Source organism: Alligator mississippiensis, chromosome 4, assembly GCF_030867095.1.
Source record: "Alligator mississippiensis isolate rAllMis1 chromosome 4, rAllMis1, whole genome shotgun sequence".
NCBI lineage: Eukaryota > Metazoa > Chordata > Crocodylia > Alligatoridae > Alligator > Alligator mississippiensis.
In genome coordinates, this window is record NC_081827.1 from 130,084,706 (window position 1) to 130,108,782 (window position 24,077).

Consider the following 24,077-nt stretch of genomic DNA (forward strand, 5'->3'; position numbering starts at 1 on the left):
CAAGTCCTCCCTTGTCCTTGTCCTAATAAAGAGACTCCTAATTTCTTTATTCAAGAAGAGAGAAGGTATAGAATGCAGCCAATGATGATAAAAATGCCAAGCTGGTAGTGCCAAATGGTGCAGAACAATTTGAAGTGGTTGGGAAGGTGTATAAGGCAGAAGCCCCTCCTTCCCCCCCAGCCCAAATCAAACTGTTCAGAAAAATATTATGCCAAAACCATAATAAAGAAACCAGAAATTAGTATCAATAAACTGAAGAAGCCCTTCAAACAGAAAGCTTCAGGAAGATTTGTAAGGCCACAGGCATCCTTGAACAGTTTTATACCTACATAATCTGTTAGCGCATTCATTAATCTAAAACAGTTTTTAGTGAGGTACAGAGAACATTTTCTGAGAGGCAGAACAGTTTTGTGAAGTGTAGTATCAGAGTATAGAGTGTTTAGGAGCTCAAATAAATTTAAACAAAAACATTACGACATCAGGTATCGTCTATCTTGCAGGCAAAGGGTTATCATACTGCGGCACATCCACATCTCTCCTTCCTTCTCCCAAAATTGTTATTTCATCAGAATTTTTTTTGCTAAGACAACCCATGTTATGCTGCGATTCCTTCTTTCTAAGATGGATTTATTTATGGACCATGTAAGATTGACATATTTTCAATTATCCATGTCAAGCATCAATGAAATGCATAGACCATTGACTTTATGGTTCAGGCAAGGATTTTTGTGGGTGATATCTTTTGTTGGACCAATTGCATGGTTAGGAGACTTAATCTTTTTAATGCAGTGCACTGCATTTGAAAGATTGCCCAAGTCTATCTCAACAACGCAGTTGGTCCAATAATCCTTGTCTCTTGCATATTTCCTGGATTATCATGGCTATAACATTTCTCCGTCTTCCTTACAATTATATTTTCTTTTATCTCTAGGAAGTAAGGGGTGCATTCTGTTTATTTAGGAGATTAAACAGTTTATTATTTTTCTAAAATTTTACAATACAGAGACCGAGGCCCAAAAATTATAACAGTTTAATAACTCTATTTTGTGGATGAACAATTAATTATGCTGGCAAATTTAAAACAGACACATACATACACCCACTGCCTAAGCTTGCACATTTTAACTCATTGGAAATGCTGACTGCATATAGCTCCATGATCTCAAAAAAAACCCAGTATAGTCAGGAGTGCCTACATTGTTTAAATAGCCTCAAAACAGATTTAATCTTATTACAGTGTGGCTTCCCAAAGCAACATATCAATCCACCTGATAAGATTTAGATTTTTTTTTAAAAACAAACCTGCTGTAACCTATAGCTCAGATTTTAAAAGTTATCACAAATGTATGATTTTTAATACTATTACATACGACTGAGTTCTAATTGCAACAAAATGTTAAATTTTTACAGTGTTCTGCTACAGTAATCCACATAGGGACTAATGGTAGTTTTCATCTGGATCCACAATTTAGCAACAAATACAGATTTTGAGTATACTACTACATTTATGAGAATCTAAACCACAGAATATTTGGTCTATGGTACAATAACTAATATAGAATGACAAAGCAGATTTAAACACATCTATAGTTTGATTTTTCAAGCATAGTCTAAATCTAATCCACAGTTACAAGACTTGCTAATCAACAGTAGACATCAGGTTTAAAGTTTTTTTGAAAATCAAATGATACTGTATGTACATACGCACAACATAAAGAGCCTCTTAATAAAAAGCATTTACTCTATTTTATAGTTGTCTTTGCTTGAAAAGTTATTTTTCATACACATTTAACATTCTAAATCATTGATACAATAAGTCAGTGAATTTACAGAATGGCAAATTTCTCAGCAAGACCATGCTGGAAATACTTTGAAATATTCTGGGGTTTGTGTGTGACTGTTTTGCTTTTAGAGTACTCCTGAATATCTATTTTGGAAACTGGCAATTAAATGTCAAAATGCATAAATCGCATCCAGAATAGAAACTCAACCCACAATACCTGCAGATATTTCTGCTACAAACAATCTTCTGTAACATACATTTATTAAATACAATACTTGTTTTACAACTTTAAACCATGCTGATAGCATGGAAAGATTTTTACAACATGGAAACAGTTTTCATTCAGATAACTGGTGAATAAATCTGTGGCATAATTTAAGAACTCATCGATAAACCCAACCATACAAAGGTGCTCAACTACATTGCCTTTAAATAAAAAAATACTGCATCTTTCAGACATTGGTAAGAACAAATAGAAAATTAATGGTCATTGTCTTACAAATTCAAGTTGCAAATTACTGAAGGCCACTTAAAATAACTGATTAAGCAAAAGTGAGCATAAGCCACACACCCAGGACAGGTTGATGCACAAGCATAAAATGCAAAACATAAGAACTGGTGTAACAGATCAGATGGAAAAGAAGCTTTTTAAAGGGTCATTTCCTGTTTCACATACTTTTTCAACCTAACCCTTTTGTTTTGCATTGTGTACAAGTTGTGAAAGAAATTTCATGTTACCAGGTCTAGCTTTTGTCTTTGAATCACTATGATGTCAATTGCAAGCCATCATTCCTTTGCATTAAAATATATACAATCTATACATCATTCAGTTCCCCTCATTGAAAATATGTACTGTACAGTCCTACATGATAAAAGCAACATTTCCAGAATAATTTAAGCCTTCATCACTGGATCAGTTCTACATAGTTTGCAGGGTATAAGCCAACTTGTCCGCTGTCTAGACGTCCTTTGCACCAACCTTGTTCATCTTCATCTTCTGTTTTAGTTAGTTCATCCCCTGTAAAATAAATGTCATAGTTGACATACAAATACATCTGGGTAATAACAGGATAACGCTCAAGTCAACTAGATTCTAGATGTCCACACCTCTGCTCACACAAACCGGCCCCATCACTGCTTTCCAAGTCTGCTGTCATGTAGAGGTGCACTGATATGTCGGTCCCATATCGGATTGGCACCAATATTGAGAAAAATTAAGAGCATCAGCAATCAGCTTATTTTGCCTGATATGGCCAATAAATGCCCCATGCATGCACACAGCCACAGCATGCACACAGCCAGGAGAGCAGCATTGGCCAGTAAGTCTGCTGTGGAGGAAGGGAAGGGGGAAATCAAGGCCCACGTGGTGAGGGACGGAGTGGGGCTGCAGCAGGCGCTGCTCAGCCAGGGCAGTGTGGGGTGTGGGACAGAGCCATGAGCAGCTCACCTGGGGGGTGGCTCTCGCTGCTGTGCACACCCTGGGAGGGTATGGGGGACATGTGCCCCCAGATCTATGTGGGGTAGGGTGGGCTGGGGCCAGGGCTCTTCCCAGGGCGGCATTGGGCTCTTCCCAGAGGAGGCTGGGCCGGACTGCACTCAGGGTGGGTTGTGGCAGCACTGGGAGTGGGGCTACAGGGGGGAGCTACGGCAAATTTTGGGGTGGCTGCAGCCCCCCCATAACCTCCAAGTGCTGCTGACACCCACCCCAAGCACAGCCCATCCCAGCTCCCGCTGGGAAGAACCCAGTGCCACCCCAACCCCAGCCCGCAGCAGCCTGCCCCACCCCATACGCCGATCTGGGGGCACATGCCCCCATGCCCTCCCAGGGTGCACACAGCAGTGGGAGTCACCACCCTCTCCCAGCACCCCCAGACAAGCTGCTCACGGCTCCACCCCGCCCCAGCTGAGCAGCACCTGAGCCAGCCCCACTCCCTTCCTCACTACAGGAGCCTCAGTCTGTCCCCTCCCACGCCCCTTCCTTCCCCCTACAACAGACTTACCAGCCCAATGCTGGTCTCCATGCTGCCCGGCTGCGTATTGGAATCGGATCAGTACTGGCCAACACGGCTCTGTGGCAGGGCACTGTTTGTGCCTGCCACTTTAAGGACTGAAGCCAAGAAGCCAGCAGGTGCTTGATTAAGGCAGCCATTTTAGATTCAGGGCTACCTATATAAGCAGGTCACCTTGCTGTGAGGCTTCATGGAATACTCTGGAGGTAAGGGAGAAGCTGCAGGGGATGGTCAGGAGGCTCCTGGCCCTGGGCATGACCTAAAAATGCACCCTACTAGGAGTGGGTGGCCTCGTGGGGCTCTCAGTGGTGCAGGAGCCCCCAGGAAGTGCCAGGCCAGTTACCACCCCGATGAAAGGCGGGTTGGGGCACCTTTAACCCCAGCTCCCACAACTGGGTGGGTTAGCTGCTAGTAGGGCCCAGAGGGCAGACCCCAGGAGATAGAGTAGGGCTAGAGACTCAGATACTGATAGAGGGAGTACCCTTGACTGGTCAACACTGGGGCCAGGACCAGACCAGTCATAAGGGCCAGGGGACCACCGCAAGGGACACCCAGACCTAAGAGGGCCTGGGGTTTCCGACTGGCCTTGGAGGTGAGGCCAGGGCCTGTATGACCAAAGGTCCCGGGGGGACCACACCCAAGAGGGGAAAATAGTTTCAGAGAGCTAGATAGCCTGAATGAAGAGATCTTGGAGGGGTCCTGATAGGAGGATTCTGGGGCCCAGTGTGGGGCCAGTGACAGTAACAGCTGGATGCCATCTGCAAGGCTTGGGCTGCAGTTAGTGCCCCCTGGCATCAGGGCAGTAAATGGGCAGCCTCCCGCTTAATTAACAACTATTAATTAAATATCATCAAGGTGTGGTGGATGAGAAGACGGGAGGTTAGCCCAGAAACAGGTGGACGGGCCAAAGACAGGGTACAGGCTCCTTAAAAATAGGCCATCGGTATCAGCCAAAAAACCCTCTATTGGTGCACCCCTACTCTCACCACTTTGATACTGACAAAAGCCAACACTTACAAATGCACATAAAATATCAAAGTAGCCAATATATATCTCAAGATACTTGTTGGGAGGGAGGTGCCTAGGATTAAAATAGCATCATGCTGATATTTTGAAAAACTAACATTTCACTTTACCAAAATGCAAATACAATTTTAAGGACTACATCAAGATTAGTGTCACTCTTTCCAATGAGAGGATGACCTGCATCTCATCAGAATGCAAACAGACAAGGCAGGTCTGACTAGTATAACCACTTTCATCAGGCCAAAAAGGGCAACAGAAGCTTTCACTTCACACTCTTAAGATTTATAACTATGAACAGAATCTTCAATTTCAAGTAAAATAAGTTTTATATTTTGGTGGGCAAACACCTTATTTATTCACATATTACAGTCAGCTTTCCCTGAAAAGCTAGCAATTGAAAATTGGGCTGCATGTCTAAACTACAAAACAGATTCCTAATGTGTGGTTTAAAAAAAAAAAAAAAAAAAAAGAGACCTATCTTTTATTATGCCTTCCCAAAACAAGGTACATGCCTTGTTTAGGGACAGGTAGTATATGAACAAGTGCAGCATTTAATACCCCATTATATATGAACACAATATTTTATAAATTAGAAAAGCATATAGGGAAAACATCTATACTACAGTATTTACTTGAATGTAAGGTGACCCTGAATTTAAGATGACCCCCCCCAATAATTAGACTATATAAGGAAATTTTATCATTTTTGATAATGTTCTATGTATTAAATCTAAATATTGGAGGGCTGTCTTTAATTCGTCCTTCCCACCACTGCAGGGGGGGCCGGAAGTGGGGAGGCAGGTGGTATGGGAAGTCAAGCAGCTTGGTCCCTGCTTGTTCCTGCTCCCCTGCCTGCCACCCCAGCCTCTGCTCCATGCTGGCAGGCTCTGTCCCCGTTCTAGCCTAGGGAACTGAGCGTAGCCCCAACCCAGCCCAGCTGCTGTAGAAGCCGTGTGGGCTGCATGCTGCTGCTGTGGGGCTGTGCTCAGTGTCCCAAGCTGAAATATGGAGGGAACCTGTTAGCACTGAGCAAAGGTAATGGGGGGGGGGGGGAGGAAGAGGAGGGCAAGGTGGGGGGCAGAGGTTGCAGGGGAGGGAGGAAGATGGGGGCAAAGAGGCTGCAGGTGGGAGACACTGGCAGCCGGGGGAAGGAGGCCTGGGCTCTGGGCAGCTGCAGCAAGCAGGCTGCAAACAGCTGCGCTGGGCTCATCACCTCCGTGCCAGGAGCTGGGGAGAGACCAGGGCTGTGCTGCCTCAGGCCCCGCCCGCTCCGACACATGGTGTGGAGCTGACTCTGGGGCCCAGCACAGCTGTTTGGAGTCCCCCGGCTGCAGCCGGCCCCGGCTCTGGAGAGCTGCTGCCAGCTGGGATCCCGGGCTGCTCCCAACAGGCAGCTGGGACGCTGCAAGCCCTGCTGGGAGCAGCTCGGGCTCCATCGCTGACAGCAGCTAGGGGCTGGCAGAGCTGGGGCTGGCCATAGTGTGCCAAGCAAAATGGCCTTGCATGCCACACTTGGCACACGTGCCAGGGGTTGCCGACCCCTGTTCTAGGCCATAGCTACTAAATAATATATTTTTTGCCTTCCAACTTTGACATGAAGTTGTTTTCCAGGTAGTATTAATCTGTATTTGTGCTTACTTGCTGTATGATGATACTGTTCAGACAGCATAGCCATGATTTAGAAACAAAAAAACCTCTTTTGAACTACTGCAAATACATACAGTATTCTTGCAGAAACAGGATTTTCTTAATCCTTCTAAACAAACTCCCTGATTTTACCTAGCAGGAAAATACACCTGGCAGTTACATACTCCAAGTAAAAATGAAAAGAACTTCATGTTAAACTAACTCAGATTTTTATCTTTAAGGTTTATAGTTCACCAACTATTAAATTCCAGCTCCCTAGTTAGAGGCATACAAGGTACTAAGGAAGGAGGCATAAGAAATAATTACTGAAATACTGGACCTCTGTCTGGAATACAGACTTTCTGCAAAAAATTCTCGCTGTTGCGGCTCCTGCAAACCGTAGAGCAGACAACTCCATACTTAGCAGTTTTCCCACCAATGTATCAAGCAACTTTTTTTTCTAAACGTATCTAAAAGCAAGAGCACTGATGATGGCTGCCAATGCCAGAGCATCTTTTACACCAGTATTAAACCTTGAAATTCAGGAGCAATTAACTTCCTAGCATACCACACATCACTCATCTTTAACTTGATTTTATATGACTTTACATTTATATGGTCCCGTCCCCGTCTCCCCCAAAATCTTATAAAATATGTATCAATTAGGAATCAAGTCATTCCACCATTTTAGAATATCTGAAGGTATTCTATTTCTGGGAGAAGTTGATCTAATATCCAATATCTCTAGTAAATAAAAACTCTACCCCAATGCTTCTGTCTGCCAGGAAAGAGATCAAGTAAAAGATTTCTCTACAATCCTCTCGGCAGCTTCAGTTAATAAGTTGTGCCTTAAGGAAATGATCCTTCGGGCACAGAGGGAGACTATCCCGATGCGGCGAAAAAGGGGGAAAGGGGCCGAGAGGCTTCCTTGGCTGACCAGAGAAATCCAGTGCAGCCTACGGGCAAAAAGGGGGGGCATATAAAAAGTGGAAACGGGAAGAGATTACTAAAGAGGACTATACCTCCTCTGCTTGCGCTTGTAGGGAGGCAGTTAGACAGGCCAAAGCTACCCTGGAGCTGAGGATGGCATCCCAAGTTAAGGATAACAAAAAATTGTTCTTTAGATATATAGGGAGTAAAAGGAAGGCCCAGGGGGGAATAGGACCTCTACTAAATGGGCATAAGCAATTGGTGACGGACAGGGGGGACAAGGCTGAACTCCTCAATGAGTTCTTTGCCTCAGTGTTCCTAAGCGAGGGGCAAGACAAGGCTCTCACTGGGATTGTAGAGAGGCAGCAGCAGGACACCAGACTACCAAGCGTAGACCCTGAGATGGTGCAGAGGCACTTGGAGGAACTGGATGCGTTTAAGTCGGCAGGCCTGGATGAGCTCCATCCGAGGGTACTGAAGGCACTGACTGACGGCATTGCGCAGCCACTGGTGGGAATATTTGAACACTCATGGCGCACGGGCCAGGTCACGGAGGACTGGAAAAGGGCCAATGTGGTCCCCATTTTCAAGAAGGGGAGGAAGGAGGACCCAGGCAACTATAGGCCAGTCAGTCTCACCTCCATTCTTGGCAAAGTCTTTGAAAAAATTATCAAGGCTCACACTTGCAGGAGCCCGGCAGGAGAAATTATGCTGAGGGGAAACCAGCATGGGTTTGTAGCAGGTAGATCATGCCTGACTAATCTAGTCTCTTTTTATGACCAGGTTTCAAAACACCTGGACGCAGGAGTAGGGGTAGACGTCGTTTACTTAGACTTCAGGAAGGCCTCCGATATGGTATCCCATACCATACTGGTGAACAAGTTACGAGGCTGTGACTTGGATGACTACACCATCCGGTGGGTGGCAAATTGGCTAGAGGGCCAAATTGGCACCCAGAGAGTCGTAGTGGATGGGTCGGTATTGACCTGGAAGGGTGTGGGCAGTGGGGTCCCGCAGGGCTCGGTCCTTGGACCGATACTCTTCAATGTCTTCATCAGCGACTTGGATGAGGGAGTGACGTGCACTCTGTCCAAGTTTGCGGATGACACAAAACTGTGGGGAGAAGTGGACACACCAGAGGGCAGGGAACAACTACAAGCAGACCTGGACAGGTTGAACATATGGGCACAAAACAACAGAATGCAATTCAACAAGGAGAAATGCAAAGTGCTGCACCTAGGGAGGAAAAATGTCCAGCATACCTACTGCCTAGGAAATGACCTGCTTGGAGGCACGGAAGTGGAAAGGGATCTTGGAGTCCTAGTGGACTCCAAGATGAACATGAGTCGGCAGTGTGATGAAGTCATCAGAAAAGCTAATGGCATGATAATTCCCCTCTATCGGGTGCTGGTCAGACTGCAGTTGGAATACTGCGTGCAATTCTGGGTGCCACGCTTCAAGAGGGATGTGGATAACCTGGAGAGGGTCCAGAGAAGGGCCACTCGTATGGTTAAGGGCTTGCAGGCCAAGCCCTATGAGGAGAGACTGGGGCACCTGGACCTCTTCAGCCTCCGCAAGAGAAGGTTGAGAGGCGACCTTGTGGCTGCCTATAAGTTCATCATGGGGGCACAGAAGGGAATTGGTGAGGCTTTACTCACCAAGGCACCCCTGGGGGTTACAAGAAATAATGGCCATAAGCTAGCAGACAGCAGATTTAGACTAGACATCAGGAAGAACTTCTTCACAGTTAGTGGCCAAGGTCTGGAATGGGCTCCCAAGGGAGGTGGTGCTCTCCCCTACTCTGGGGGTCTTCAAGAGGAGGTTGGATAGTCATCTAGCTGGGGTCATCTAGACCCAGCACTCTTTCCTGCCTATGCAGGGGGTCGGACTCGATGATCTATTGAGGTCCCTTCCGACCCCAACATCTATGAATAGTAAGAAAATGTATTTCATGCGGAGTGTGTAGGAATACTTCACACCCTCTGGCCTGTTTTTAACAAGCCACAGAAACTTTATAAATATAAGACATACTTTGCATACACAAGGAAACCCTCTCTGATAATATCTGTGTGCATTTTGCAAACTAAGCCCTCAAACAGATTAATCCCTTGATGACAGGCTCTTTGGAATCTAGCTTTATCCAATGCTGGGTGGCAACTGCCCCATTTGGCTCCTGCATGTCTCAGGAAAGCTGTTTTTCCCCTTAAGAGGCTTCTCTTTTGCAAATGCTCAACAAACGCCTAATCCCTCTAATGCTGCTGTACAAAACCTATGTATTTGACTGCAGCCATTTTATACCTCACACCTTGTGAGCAGATTCAAAATGTAAGTATCAGTTTGCATGCAACTACTAACTTATTCATATAAATTGTACAATAAAACATCATGTGCAAACTAAGTACTTACTGTGGCTCCTCTTATTCAAAGGTATTCAACTGTTCACCAAGAAGTTAAGCCTATGTTATGCCTCTTGTGAAAAATACTTTCCTATGTTTTTAATATTACTGTGTAGTGGTGACATGAAAATTAAATAATTTAAACAGTCACACAGCCAGTAATAGAATCCAGAACGCCCAAACCCCTGGCTAGCCACAACATCCTAGTCTATAAACCTTGCTTCATTATACTAGAAAGGCTCCACTACCACCAGTCCACTAATCCCTTGGAATATAGCACCTGTCACTTGACAGGCACAAGGCGTGCTAATCTGTTTGAAATAAGCATATCTCCATCTCCTGCTGGGAAAATGCAGCAATAAGAATAACCTTTGGCTCCTGTTGATTCCTGTGGGGAACAAAGGGGAGAACTGCTTATCTTGTTACTGCTTTTCTCCTATCAGGGCAGGATTTCAAGCAAGCCAGAACACCACTCCTTTATTCGATAGAGATAATCATTATTTTAAAAAACTCAGAATTTAATTACAGAGAATGTTTGTTTTAAGTATACCCTGATATCCTTATTAGAATACAGGGGCATCCAGCTAATGTACTTGCTTTGTTTAGCATAGTTGAGTATTGTTCCTTTTGATTACTTTAAGCTAAAATAATGCCTCATGAACTCCCCGAACTTTTTAAAATTTATCCTATTATGCATCCCATAAGGCTCCAAGTGAGCCACTTGGGAAGGAGAAAGAGGTCACAAGCAGAGGGAAGGGAAAACAACACAAAGGACATGGGAGATTTAAAAAGGGGACATTACCCCTTTTCATGCTAAAATTCTGTATTCTTTTTAGAAGGTGCTTGTGCAATCCTGTGAACAGCAGCTGTCAACACAGGAATTATGACTGAGCTAACTGTAGAAGTTAAATTCTAGGATCAGCACCAGAGGCTGGTTTCTACAGGCTGAACTCCTGGCTCAGATGCAATTTCAAGTTGCCACCACCGGATGCTGCTGTTCGCAAGCTGACCAGCTTCTGTAAAACTTAAAAGTTTTGTACAGTTGGGCTGAACAAATGAGCAGTCACCTGCCAGGCTAGGATGCTTGCAGGCAACAGTCAGTCAGCAGCATTTATTGCTGAACCCCCAAGCTGGCAGTGTGCACTGCTAGAGTGAGTGAACAATCTCCCAGGCATACTTATTAGGATGGAAATAGAGTACCACGAGGCCTCTGCTAGCTTTCTGGCAAGCAGTTACCTGCCAGCTCAGCTATATTTTCCCTGCTTCTGGGGTACTGCTGGGATGTGCATAAAGCCCATGCTCATGGCTCAAAAAGCAGACACTGCCTCAGACAAGAGAGACGACTACAAAAAGTCTCCAAGGGATGACACGAGAGGATGATGGTCAAGGTGTGACATACAGTCAAGGGAGAGGGCTGTTCTCACTGGCTTGAATATCTAAAGTTTTCAGCCTCTGAACATGTTCAGCAAGAGCAAAGGGCAAAAACTCAACTCCTGATACTAGTTTTTAAAGTCATGATTTCTGAATTCTCAGTGCTGACAATCCTAGGGAGGTGAAAGCACCATTGGTGCCTCTTATTATCACCAGTGAATGGGTAAGTGGGCAGGCACTATTTAATATCTTACTCTCCACCTACTACAGGTAAGACAGGGACTAGCGGGGGTTGCTCTAGGTAACTGCAAGGGATGAAGAGAGGAACTACCAACACTCCCAGAACAAAGCCAGGTATTGGGGCTGGAGGATCTATTGCAAGATATGACCTTCTCTGTAATATTAAATTATGTTTAGTAAGTGGTTTTGGTAAAAATAATAGCTCACACTACAATGAAGAGGTGGGAAAGACATTTGTCAGGTACTTCCTCATTTCTTCTTTTGACAATCATATTAAAAAGCAAAAGCAGTGAAAAGAAAAAAAGCAAACTTACCAGCCTTAAAGCTGAGTTCATCTTGCTCTTGACCCTCATAGTCATAGAGTGCACGTACTCTCACCTCCACTGCCAGGGAGGTATCTTCATCAAATGGATTAGTTTCTCCATTGGCATCAGTGGAAGAAAATGGATTGTTGGGCTCTTCATCTGACCACTCTGTAGGGTAGCTTTGGTTTTTCTCATAGCTGCTAACACTAAAAAATCAATTTTAAATGGCTTTAATTTCCTCTCAACTCATTAACCCTGTTTATATAATATCAATTTTAACTACTTAAGTGTATCCATTAATGCCTATATTTTAGTATTTTGTATTTCTGAAGCAGTGTTTCTCAATATTTGAAGCTGGCAATCCCCTATAATTAAAATAATGGGGGTTACATGTTTTTTTTTTATCACGTTTGTGAAAAATGCATCAGCAATAACAAACCTATGAGAGGCTGACAGAATGCTCTAAAGGAAAAAAATGCACAGATAGTAGGGAGTGAGATTCTCTTTGCTTCAGATTAATAGTTTTCAATACTTTGAGCACCCTGCTCCCTTGCTTTTCTTACCTCCCCCTGGACATTGCAAGCCATCAGTTGTGAAACACTTTAAAGGAACACTTTTAGAACCAGTAACTCAGTTAAAGAAATGGTAACTATTGAGTCTACACATGCAATTCAACGCACTCCTAGACAAACTGTCACAATACAACAAGTAACTGACAACGTTTAAGTGGGAAGAAAACAGTCTTGAAAGGGGACTTTTCCAGTGAGGACACTCAGCAGCAAGGCTCCAGCAGTAGTTTCACAGCAGGCTGTTATACCTCACTTTTTTTTTTTTTTATAGAGAGATAATGTAAGAACAAAAAGGCAATAAGAAACTGTGTTAGCAGCCACCAATGTCCAGTGTAAATTCAAACCAAAAGAGAAGACAACATATATAGTATCTGTTAGAAAAGATAAGTTAGGTTACAATTCTTTTTACATAAATTTTCATAAAGGTTTCCAGCATTGTACAACCTATCATCTTTGCAGAAACCCAAAATTGGAAAGCCTGGATAGAGAAAGTACAAGTGTGAAAACAGTTTAAAAAAAAAAAAAAAAGCATTCTTTCACCAACTTTTTGATTTTATTGTCCTCCTTTTCACTGACAGTACTCCCAGTATCTTCTTCATCTTCAAAGGGATTGTAACTTGATTGTACTGACTGCACTGTGTTACTCGGGACACTAAGATTGCTATTTGGGAGAGAGAGAGCATTAAGGTGACCCTATCAGCTCAAAGAATCAGATGTCAATATAATTAACATTACACTAAGAGCAAGCTAATAGCAGTTACCCTTCCCTGGTCAAGAACTACTAAATCAAGGATATTGCTTCAATTTTTCAGGACAGCCCAAACCCACCCCCACCCTCATCTAAATCTAAAACTCTGTGTCTGCAACACTAAGTATTTCCTATCATATTTGCAGTTCAGTGTTTTAGTTAATCTGTTGCTTGCTAGAGAAAGTAACACCTATTTTCTAGCTATATTGGATTCCTTTCACAAAGAAAAATCTGAATGTTCTGCCAGTGAGTAAACTGCATCCAGAAATGGCATAAAATTCTTGGCAAGCTAGAATTCTAGAGTATTTTACAAAAGGCCGTTGTTCCCATACTACAGATGGGGCAAACCCACACATACGGCAGTTAAATAAGCCAGGAATGGGGAAGTTCAATTTCTGATGGACTGGTTTCTTCAATTGTAGGATGAAAGAGAAACAAAGATGTGCTGAGTAACCAAAAATAAGATGGATGAGAACCACGAAAATACTCAGTAAACTTCAGAATCATCTCCTTTCCAAACTCCGGAAGTCATTTTCTGTATATGTTCCCTAGCTATAGAAGTACTGCAAAGCACTATGTCTTTCTGAGACAAGTGAGCCATGCTCTTTTTATCTGGGTGGCTAATGAAATTTCTCATCTGTACTTCCCTAATGAATTCCAAGATAACATTTCTTTCCTATTCTTCGAGTTTTAGACACTGACATGAAAAAAAACTGTATACCTGCTATGTTTGTTAGGCTGTGAAGCCTGATCTCCTGTCTGGCTAATACCAGTTAAAGTCACTCCATCTGCAGGTTTCTTCTTTTCCCTTCTACTAAGAGTACGGTTCAGATCTCCAGAATACTCCTACAAATGACAACAAAGTAAGAGTTTAAGCTAGTCAATACTACAAATTTTAAAACTGAATTTTAGAACACACAACAAAACCAATGAGCTAATAAGTTAAAAAAGATTTAAATGCTTCACGTTATCTTTAGGTCTGTTCTCTTATTTGCCTTACTAGGCATTCTGAGGGATCTCTACATCCCTGTTCAAGTCACAAGAACACCCATTCTTCCCCACCTAATACTACTAGCACATGGGACAGCCTAATGTTGTAGCTACCAGGTTTCTGTGAACTGGAGGAAGAATACATTGGAGTCGGTCCATGTAGTTGTCTAAAAGTTAGACTGCGGAATTACTTTTCAGTGATACAAATGTATATTATGTATATTCATCTTTAAAATTAAACTATTTCAAATTTGAAATTAACTAATTAAAATTATTATAATTTCAATAGTTTGAAATTAAGCTATTTGTATTTGAAATTATGACAGCCTTTAAGGCCAAACTTTATTCTTAAAAAAATATTCAAGCAATACATATTCAACAGATTCTCCTATAATCATCTGCAAAAGAATTCACTTATTACACTTTTGTTACACAGAGCTATTGCATGGCCTCTGGCAATTTTATACTAGCACTAAGCAACATGATGGCTTCAACTTTTCATATAATTTGAATCCTAAGGTCCAGCACTGTGGGTTTTTTAAAATACACAATTTAGTCACTGTTGCTAAAATCCATTATTTTCTATCCAGGAAAATATAAACATGGTTAGAGTTGTTATAAAAAACATGGAGTCATATATAAAGCATCATGATATTGGAAGTTTTGAACTTATAATTTGAAACTAATGAGTAGATAAGCAGGTCTGACAGCACAGGGCTGCACACAGCTGACAGGTGCAAAGTCAGTCCTAAACTGCATTAAGGAGACTATCCTCCAAGCCCAAAGGGAGGTAATCCCAACACGGATCAAAGCGGGCAAGAGGGCACAAAAGCCCCCATGGCTCACCAAAAGCATCCGGGAACATCTCCTAGCTAAAAAGGAAGCGTACACCCAATGGAAGGGAGGGGCCATCACCAAGGAGGACTATACCTCGGTTGCTCGGGACTGCAGGGTGGCGGTCAGGAAGGCCAAGGCGGAGATGGAACTGGGAATAGCTACCCAGATCAAGGACAACAAGAAATCCTTTTTTAAATACATAGTGGGTAAAAAGAAGGTACCGGGTAACATGGGGCCTCTGCAGGACACACTAGGAAAACTGGTCATCGCACCAGACAGCAAAGCTAACCTATTTAACAATTTCTTTGCCTCCATTTTTCTGAGCAGGGACTGGGTCATCCCCCCGCACTGGGACTCCCGTAGGCCCCAGGAGAGGTGCACCCAGGCCTACAGTCAGAGAGGACCTAGTCAGGGAACTTCTGGAGGGACTGGACGTATTTAAATCAGCAGGTCCTGATGATCTCCACCCCAGAGTGCTAAGGAAATTAGCAGAAGTCATTACGGGACCCCTGGCATGGATTTACGAGAACTCATGGTGCTCTGATGATGTGCTAGAGTACTGGAAAAGGGCCAAAGTGGTTCCCATTTTCAAAAACAGGAGGAAGGAGGACCCAGGAAACTACAGGCCTGTTAAGTCTTACCTCAGTCCTGGGTAAGCTTTTTAAGAGAATTATCCTGGTGCATGTCCATGAGGGGCCAGCAAGGGAGATTATGCTTAGGGGCAACCAACATGGGTTTCATAGATTTCATAGACATTAGGGCTGGAAGGGACCTCGGAAGATCATCGAGTCCAGCCCCCCGCCCAAAGGGCAGGACGTCAGCTGGGGTCATAGGATCCCAGCAAGATAAGCATCCAGTTTCATCTTGAAGGTGTTCAATGAAGGCGCTTGAACAACCTCCGGTGGCAGGCTGTTCCAGACCTTGGGGGCTCGGACAGTAAAGAAATTCTTCCTTATGTCCAGCCTGAAACGATCTTGTAGTAGTTTGTGACCATTCGTCCTCGTCATCCCTTGGGGCGCTCTGGTGAACAAACGTTCCCCTAGATACTGGTGGTCACCCCTGATAAACTTGTAGGTGGCCATCAGATCACCCCTGAGCCTGCGCTTTTCCAGGCTAAAGAGCCCCAGGGCTCTCAGCCTGTCATCGTAGGGTCTGCTTCCCTGACCCCTGATCATGCGCGTGGCTCTTCTCTGGACTCTCTCAAGCTTCTCCACATCCTTTTTGAATTGTGGAGCCCAAAACTGGATGCAGTACTCCAGCTGCGGCCTCACTAAGGCCGAGTACAGGGGGAGAATGACGTCCCGGGATTTGCTTGAGAAGCATCTATGGATGCAAGCCAGCGTTTTGGTCGCTTTACTAGCCGCAGCATCGCATTGCAGGCTCATGTTCATCTTGTGGTCAATGATGACCCCCAAGTCTCTTTCTTCCATAGTGCTAACCAACATAGCACTGCCGAGCCTATAAGGATGCTGCGGGTTTTTCTTCCCAAGGTGGAGAACCTTGCATTTATCAGCGTTGAACACCATCAGATTCTCATCCGCCCACTTGCTGAGCCTGTCCAGGTCAGCCTAGATCACCCGCCTGTCTTCTGGCGTGGATGCTTTGCCCCAAAGTTTGGTGTCATCGGCGAACTTGGCCAGTCCGCTTCTGACTCCAGTGTCCACATCGTTAATGAAGATGTTGAACAGTATGGGTCCAAGGACAGAGCCCTGGGGGACCCCACTGGTCACAGGACACCACGATGAGTGACTTCCATCAATTACTACCCTCTGGGTCCGACCCCGGAGCCAATTTTCCAGCCAGTGGATCGTGGGGGACCCAAGGCGACAATTGGCCAGTTTCTCCAAGAGACAATCATGGGACACCAGATTGAAGGCTTTTTTGAAGTCAAGATATATGACATCAATCTCTTCTCCCTTGTCCAGGTGATAGGTCACCTGGTCGTAGAAGGAAATGAGATTGGTCAAGCAAGACCTACCCGCAACAAACCCGTGCTGGCTATCCCTTAAGATGTTGGCGTCGGCCAGTCCACTAAGGATGGCCTCCTTAATAAACTTTTCTAAGATCTTCCCCGGGATAGAAGTCAGGCTGATGGGCCTATAGTTAGCCGGATCCACTTTCCTCCCTTTCTTGAAGATAGGCACCACGTTGGCCTTCTTCCAGTCTTCGGGCACTATACCAGAGCGCCAAGAGTTTTCAAAGATCCGCGCTAGAGGCTGGGCTATGATGCTCGCCAGCTCCTTGAGTACCCTGGGGTGAAGATTGTCAGGGCCGGCTGACTTGAAGGTATCCAGCTTCTCAAGATGTCCCTTCACAAAGTCAGCATTAATGGAGGGCAGGGGATCACCCTCACCTGGAATTCCCGGCCCTGTAGTGGGCATGGGCGTCCCATGGGGCTGATGAAAGACTGATGCAAAGTACCTATTTAATAGGTTGGCTTTTTCCTGGGCGTCAGTTGTCAGTTGCCCCATCTGGTTCAGCAGGGGTCCAATGTTGCCCCTGCTTTTCCTCTGGCTCCCCACATATCTGAAAAAGGACTTTTTATTGTCCTTGATGCTCAAAGCTAGCTGGAGTTCAGTTGCAGCCTTGGCTTTCCTGGTCTGCTCCCTACAGGACCGGACCAGTGCAGAATAATCCTCCTTGGAGGTGACTCCCATCGTCCATCCTTTGTAGGCCTTTCTTTTTAGCCTCAGGAGGTCTGCTAGGTCCCTGGAGAGCCAGGGGGGCTGCTGTCCCCTCTTGCTGCCTTTCCTCTGAGATGGAATAGACTTAGTTTGTGCATTGAGGATCGCTCCCTTGAGGAGCAACCACTCTTCTTGAACTCCCCTCTCCCTGTGGTCACAGTCCCTTAGGGCCTCATTGACAAGCCTCCTGAGCTTGTCAAAATTGGCTTTCCTGAAGTCAAGGACTTGCGTGTTGCTGACTGACTTGCCAGCTTTTCGGCGGATGGTGAAGGTGATCAGCTCGTGGTCGCTGTCACCCAACTTCCCATCGATCACTAGGTCGCCGACTAGGTCCTCCCCAGTAGCCAGCACCAGGTCAAGCAGTGCTTTGCCTCTCGTTGGCCCATAGACTTCTTGAGTCAGGTAGAGGTCATCCATGCACGAGAGGAAGCTCTGCGACCGCTCAGATTTTACTGAGCGATCCTCCCATGAGATGTCTGGGTAATTGAAGTCACCCATGACAACCATGGTCCTGGAGCAAGCTGCCGCAGCCAGTTCCTGGGCAAACTCCTGGTCTAGCTCAGGACTTTGGGTGGGAGGTCTGTAATAGACTCCCACCATTGTGTCCCCTGTGCTGTGTTCCCCACGGATTTTAACCCAGAGGGTCTCCAGCCGTCCATTAGAGGCAGGTCCTGTCAGACCAACCTGGTGGCCTTTTGTGACAAGGTCACAAAATCCTTGGACGCAGGTGTCGTGGTGGACATAGTCTTTCTGGACTTTAGGAAGGCCTTTGACACTGTCTCTCACCCCATTCTCATTAAAAAACTAGGGGACTGTGGCGTCAATACCTACACAATCAGATGGGTTACTAACTGGCTGGAGGGCTGCACCCAGAGAGTGGTGGTGAACAGGTTGTATTCGACCTAGAGGGATGTGGGCAGTGGGGTTCCACAGGGCTTGGTCCTCAGGCCCACACTGTTCAACATCTTCATCAGTGACTTGGATATGGGGGAAAAAAGCACCCTGTTCAAATTCACAGATGACACTAAGATGTGGGGAGAAGTGGGCACGCTAGAAGGGAGGAATAGGCTGCAATCGGACCTGGACAGGTCACAGGGATGGGAGGATGAGAACAGGATGGGTTTCAACACTGACAAATGCAGGGTACTGCACCTGGGAAGGAAGAACCAGCAGCATACCTACAGACTCGGGAACTCCCTTCTCGTCAGTGCAGAGGCAGAAAAGAATATTGGAGTCATTATTGATGCCAAAATGAACATGGTGCTGGCTCCCACCCTGGGGGTCTTTAAAAGGAGGCTGGATGAACACCTTGCCGGGGTTGTTTGACCCCAACTACTCTTTCCTGCCATGGCAGGGGGTCGGACTTGATGATCTGCTGAGGTCCCTTCCGAACCTATCAACTATGAAACTATGCATACTAATGTAAAGTAGAAATTGAGTGGCAGCACAATAGCAATACAAAAAGGGACAAAGAAAACAAAAGCAGAAAAAACTTGTATTACCATAGGAACTACTATCCCCAACTTTGAATGACCCTGTTCAAAAATAAGGATTGGTCTTGTTGTAGAAAAGTAACAGGTGAAGCAGAATACAGAGAAAATAAAAAATGCTAAAAACTTGATAAGCTGGTATTGTTAGCTTACTCAGTTAGGATCATCAGTCTTAAAAATCAGAATTCAATTGGCTTTCAGATATTTAGGCTCTTTCAACTTCGTACTTTTGCAGTTTACGATTTAATATTTCTAAATGTGGTTGATCATAAAATATTTACTTACTTCATCCTTGTAGCATGTAAAGAAAAATTATTCAGTTAGAAAACAGAAGTAACTTAATATAGAGAGATACAATTAGTTGAAGCCCAACAGCCCACACACAAAAAACCAACTGTAGTTCAAGACTTCACACTGACAAAAACAGTGCATCATTGAGCTTATATTTGAGCTTTTCCAGCCCTGAAAAACTCAATTAAAAATGCTGCTAAAAACGTGTTTAAGCAACATATTTCAAATTCTCCCTTAATGATAAATGACATTTCCATACCAGAGGCAGAAATTCTTGTGGGAGCTATCTTCTATTACACCAAGTGCATACCTGGGATGCAGACAGACAAGCTTTCAGGCATCACAATACCCTTCCTCAGGTCTCCTCAAGTGAAACCTGAGGAAGGCTACTGTGATACCAAAAGCTGGTCTGTGCCCATCCCAGGCATGAAGTTGATCTAATAAAAGATATCACCCACGAGAACTCTTGCCTCTTGCATATTTCCTGAACAATCAACAACATAATTTGAATAGTACTATTTCCATTCCACCAATTTGGTGACCATAACTGTTGAAACATCTTTAAACTCTCTCCTTCCATTAACTATGCTTTAACTTTTATTAGATAATTAACAGAATTAACTTTTATGAGAAAAGGTTATATTAATAGCCATCATAAAGATGCTGGTCAGACAAACAAGCTCAGGTTCCTTTCTTATACTGCTTGAATAAGTCATCAACCCTTGAGGTCTGCAGCTTTCCCCTCTGGCACCTCAGAGACCGCCACGCAGACAGAGCCCCTGGCTCTCGGCTGAGGGGCTGCCTGTCACTTTTTCAGGCTCTGGGGCCCAGGAGCAAGGCCGCCTCCCCTTGTGGGGTCTGCTCCCTACTGGGGTCTCTGGCACGCCAGCTGGAGGAGCTCCAGGCCGCAGTCCAGAGACTGCACGCCATCAGGGACTGTGAGCAGGAGATAGACTCCTACTGCCAGGCCCTTCTTCCCCAGGAGGCGGAGGGTAGACCACGGTCTCCCTCCAGGACAAGGGAGGACCCGGGGACCTCCCTTTCTGTCCAACCATGGGGTTGGACCAAGGTGGTCAAGGGCCCCAGGGCTCGCCGTGCCAAGGCCCCTGTCCCGCTGGAGCTTTGCAACAGGTACGAACCTCTTGCAGCCCCAGCAGAGCCTGCTGAGTTGCCAGCTCCCACAGGCAACACAGATGACACTGTAGCTACCGCCCCCGCTCTCCCTAAGACCAAATGCAAAGTCTTTGTCGTGGGAGACTCCATCCTGAGGGGGAATGAGGGGGTAATCTGCCACCCCGACCCCTTAGCCCGGGAAGTTTGCTGCTTCCCGGGAGCCTGCATCCGAGACATTGCAGAGAAGATCCCTAAGCTCCTCCAGCCCACTGACCACTATCCCATGCTCCTCATCCATGTGGGCACCAATGACATGGCTCAGAGTGCTCCTAGCCGGGTCATGAGGCACTACAGGGATTTGGGTGCGGGGCTAAAGGGTCTGGGGGCACAGGTGGTGTTTTCTTTGATCCTCCCAGTCTCAGGCTATGGGCTGAGGAGGGAGAGGAGGATCCAGGTAGTCAACCAAAGACTACAGCGCTGGTGTCATCAGGAAAGCTTTGGCTTCCATGACCACAGTCCACCCTTTGGAGAGAGGCAGTGAGCTGCTGGGAAGGGATGGCCTCCACCTCTCTCCTTTGGGGAGGAGGCTCTTCTCAGCCAGACTGGCTGACCTGCTCCACTGGGCTTTAAACTAAATCTGCCAAGGGATGGGGGACTACGGCCACTGTTGGCCCACTGAGTGGCCTTTGCAAAGCCAGCAGGCCAAGGCACATAAGGGATCCCACCCCAGCCTCAGCCCTGGAACAAAATGTAGGCAGGGCAAGGGCCCCCAGGGGGACACTTGCATGTCTATACACAAATGCCAGGAGCCTGGGAGGAACTTGTTCTCCTGGTAAATGCAAATAACTATGATGTCATTGGGATAACGGAGACCTGGTGGGACTCCACCCATGACTGGACCACAGGTATAGATGGCTATACCCTGTACAGGAGGGATCGAGTGGACAAAAGGGGCAAGGGCATAGCTCTCTCTGTCAAGGAAAGCTACGTGTCCCTGCAAGCCAACATTGGCACCCATGCTGGATGACTTGAGACCCTCTGGGTTAAAATCCGTAGGGAACACGGCACAAGGGATACTATGGTGGGGGTCTACTACAGACCCCTACCCAGAGTCAAGACCTTGACCAAGAGTTCACCAGGGAATTGGCTGAGACTGCACGATCCCAGTGTATGGTTGTCATGGGAGACTAACTACCCAGACATCTCGTTGGAGGAGCGCTTGCCCAAATCCAAACAGTCACAAAGCTTTCTCTCATGTGGATGACCTCCATCTGACGCAGGAAGTCTATGGGCCGACAAGAGGTAAAGCGCTGCTTGACCTCATACTGGCAACCGGGGATGACCTAATCAGCGACCTAAGGATAGAAGGGAAGCTGGGTGACAGTGACCATGAGCTGATCACCTTCACCATCTGCCATAAAGCTGGCAAGTCAGTCAGTAATACATAAGTTCTCGACTTCAGGAAAGCTGACTTTGACGAGCTAAGGAGGCTTGTCAGAGAGGCCCTAAAAGGCCACAACCCAATGGAGAGGGGAGTTCAGGATGAGTGGTTGCTCCTCAAGGGAGCAATCCTGGATGCACAAGCAAAGTCCATCCCGTCTCGGAGGAAAGGCAGCAAAAAGGCACAGCAGCCCCCTTGGCTCTCCAGGGAACTGGCAGACCTCCTGCGTCTTAAAAGGAAGACCTACAAAGGATGGAGGACTGGAACTGCCACCAAGGAGGAATACTCTGCTCTGGTCCGGACCTGCAGAGAGCAAATCAGGAAAGCCAAGTCTGTGATGGAACTCCAGCTAGCTACAAATATCAAGGAAAATAAAAAGTCCTTTAGATATGTGGGGAGCCAGAGGAAAAGCAAGGGCAACATTGGACCCCTGCTAAACCAGATGGGACAACTGACGCCCAGGAAAAAGAGAACTTGCTAAATGGGTACTTTGTGTCAGTTTTTCACCAGTCCCATGGGACGGCCCTGCCCACTATGGGTCAGGGAGGCCCAGGGGAGGGAGATTCCTTGCCCTCCATCAAAGCTGGTGAAGGAACACCTTGACAGGCTGGATACCTTTAAGTCAGCCGGCCCTGATGGGTTACACCCAAGGGTACTCGGGAAGCTGGCAAGCATCATAGCTCAGCCCCTGGTACAGATCTTTGAGAGCTCTTGGCACTCTGGTGAAATGCCCGACGATTGGAAGAGGGCCAATGTTGTGCCTATCTTCAAGAAAGGGAGGAAAGTAGATCCGGCAAACTACAGGGCCATCAGCCTGACCTCTATCCTGGGGAAGGTCTTGGAAAAGATTATCAAGGAGGCCATCCTTAACAGACTAGCTGAAGGCAATATCCTGAGGGATACCCAGCATGGGTTTGTTGCAGGTAGGTTTTGCTTGACCAATCTTTGCTTGACCAATCCAATCCTTTTATGACAAGGTGACTTATCACCTGGACAAAGGGGGAAGAGATCAACGTTGTATATCTTGACTTTAAAAAAGCTTTCTATTTGGTATTCCACGATCACCTCTTGGCTAAACTGGCTAACTGCGGCCTCGACTTCACCATGATCCGCTGGCTGTGCAATTGGCACCACCAGAGAGGGTGGTGGTCGACAGGAGTCAATCGTCTTGGTGCACTGTGACCAGTGGGGTCCCTCAAGGCTCTGTCCTAGGGACTATACTATTTAACATCTTCATCAACGATGTGGACATTGGTGACAGAAGCAGACTGGTCAAGTATGCCAACGACACCAAACTCTGGGGTAAAGCATCCACACCTGAGGACAGAAGGGTGATCCAGTCAGATCTTGACAGGCTCATGAACTGGGCAGACGAGAAACTGATGGTGTTCAACGTCGAAAAATACAAGGTTCTCCACCTTGGGAGGAAAAACCTGCAGCATGCTTATAGGCTCAGTAGTGCTACACTGGTTACCACTACAGATGAAAGCGACTTGGGGGTCATGGTTGACCACAAGATGAACATGAGCCTTCAGTGTGATGCTGTGGCTAGTAAAGCGAGCAAAACACTGGCTTGCATCCATAGATGCTTCTCAAGCAAATCCCGGGATGTCATTCTCCTGTTGTACTCAGCCTTGGTGAGGCCGCAGCTGGAGTACTGAGGTCAGTTTTGGGCTCCACAATTCAAAAAGGATGTGGAAGAACTTGAGAGGGTGCAGAGGAGAGCCACACACATAATCAAATGTCAGGAAAACAGACCTTATGATGAGAGGCTGAGAGCTATGGGGCTCTTCAGCCTGGAAAAGCGCAGACTCAGGGGTGATCTGGTGGCCACCTATAAGTTTATCAGGGGTGCTCATCAGAATCTGGCATCTGTTCACCAGAGCGCCCCAAGGGATGAAAAGATCGAACTGTCACAAACTCCGCTGCGACCGATTCAGGATGGACATAAGAGAGAACTTCTTCACTGTCCGAGCCCCCAAGTACTGGAATAGACTGCCGTCGGAGGCGGTTCAAGCACCCACTTTGAACGCCTTCAAGACACATTTGGATGCTTATCTTGCTGGGATCTTATGACCCTAGCTGACTTCCTGCCCCTGCGGCAGGGGGCTGGACTCGATGATCCTCTGGGGTCCCTTCCAGCCCAAATGTCTATGAAATATCTAAAACTGAAAGACTGTTTAAATTGCATGGGAACTTGTATAATTTCTCATTGTTAAAAAATACTT

General features: G+C 46.0%; 1 protein-coding gene across 6 annotated transcripts in view; it reads right to left on the reverse strand.

The window, feature by feature from the left end:
• Nucleotides 1–1,012: 1,012 nt before the first annotated feature.
• PACSIN2 (protein kinase C and casein kinase substrate in neurons 2) overlaps nucleotides 1,013–24,077 on the reverse strand; it is a 133,873-nt gene continuing 110,808 nt past the window's right edge. For 5 of the 6 annotated variants that reach the window (XM_014610293.3, XM_059726626.1, XM_059726627.1 and 2 more), the window contains 4 exons: nucleotides 13,725–13,849; nucleotides 12,800–12,916; nucleotides 11,696–11,892; nucleotides 1,013–2,801 (listed from right to left, as the gene is read on the reverse strand). In XM_014610293.3, coding sequence (XP_014465779.1) covers nucleotides 2,689–2,801; nucleotides 11,696–11,892; nucleotides 12,800–12,916; nucleotides 13,725–13,849 — 552 coding nt within the window. In that variant the 3' untranslated portion in view covers nucleotides 1,013–2,688. The remainder of the gene's footprint in view (nucleotides 2,802–11,695; nucleotides 11,893–12,799; nucleotides 12,917–13,724; nucleotides 13,850–24,077) is intronic. The other variant, XM_014610298.3, reaches the window with a different exon arrangement.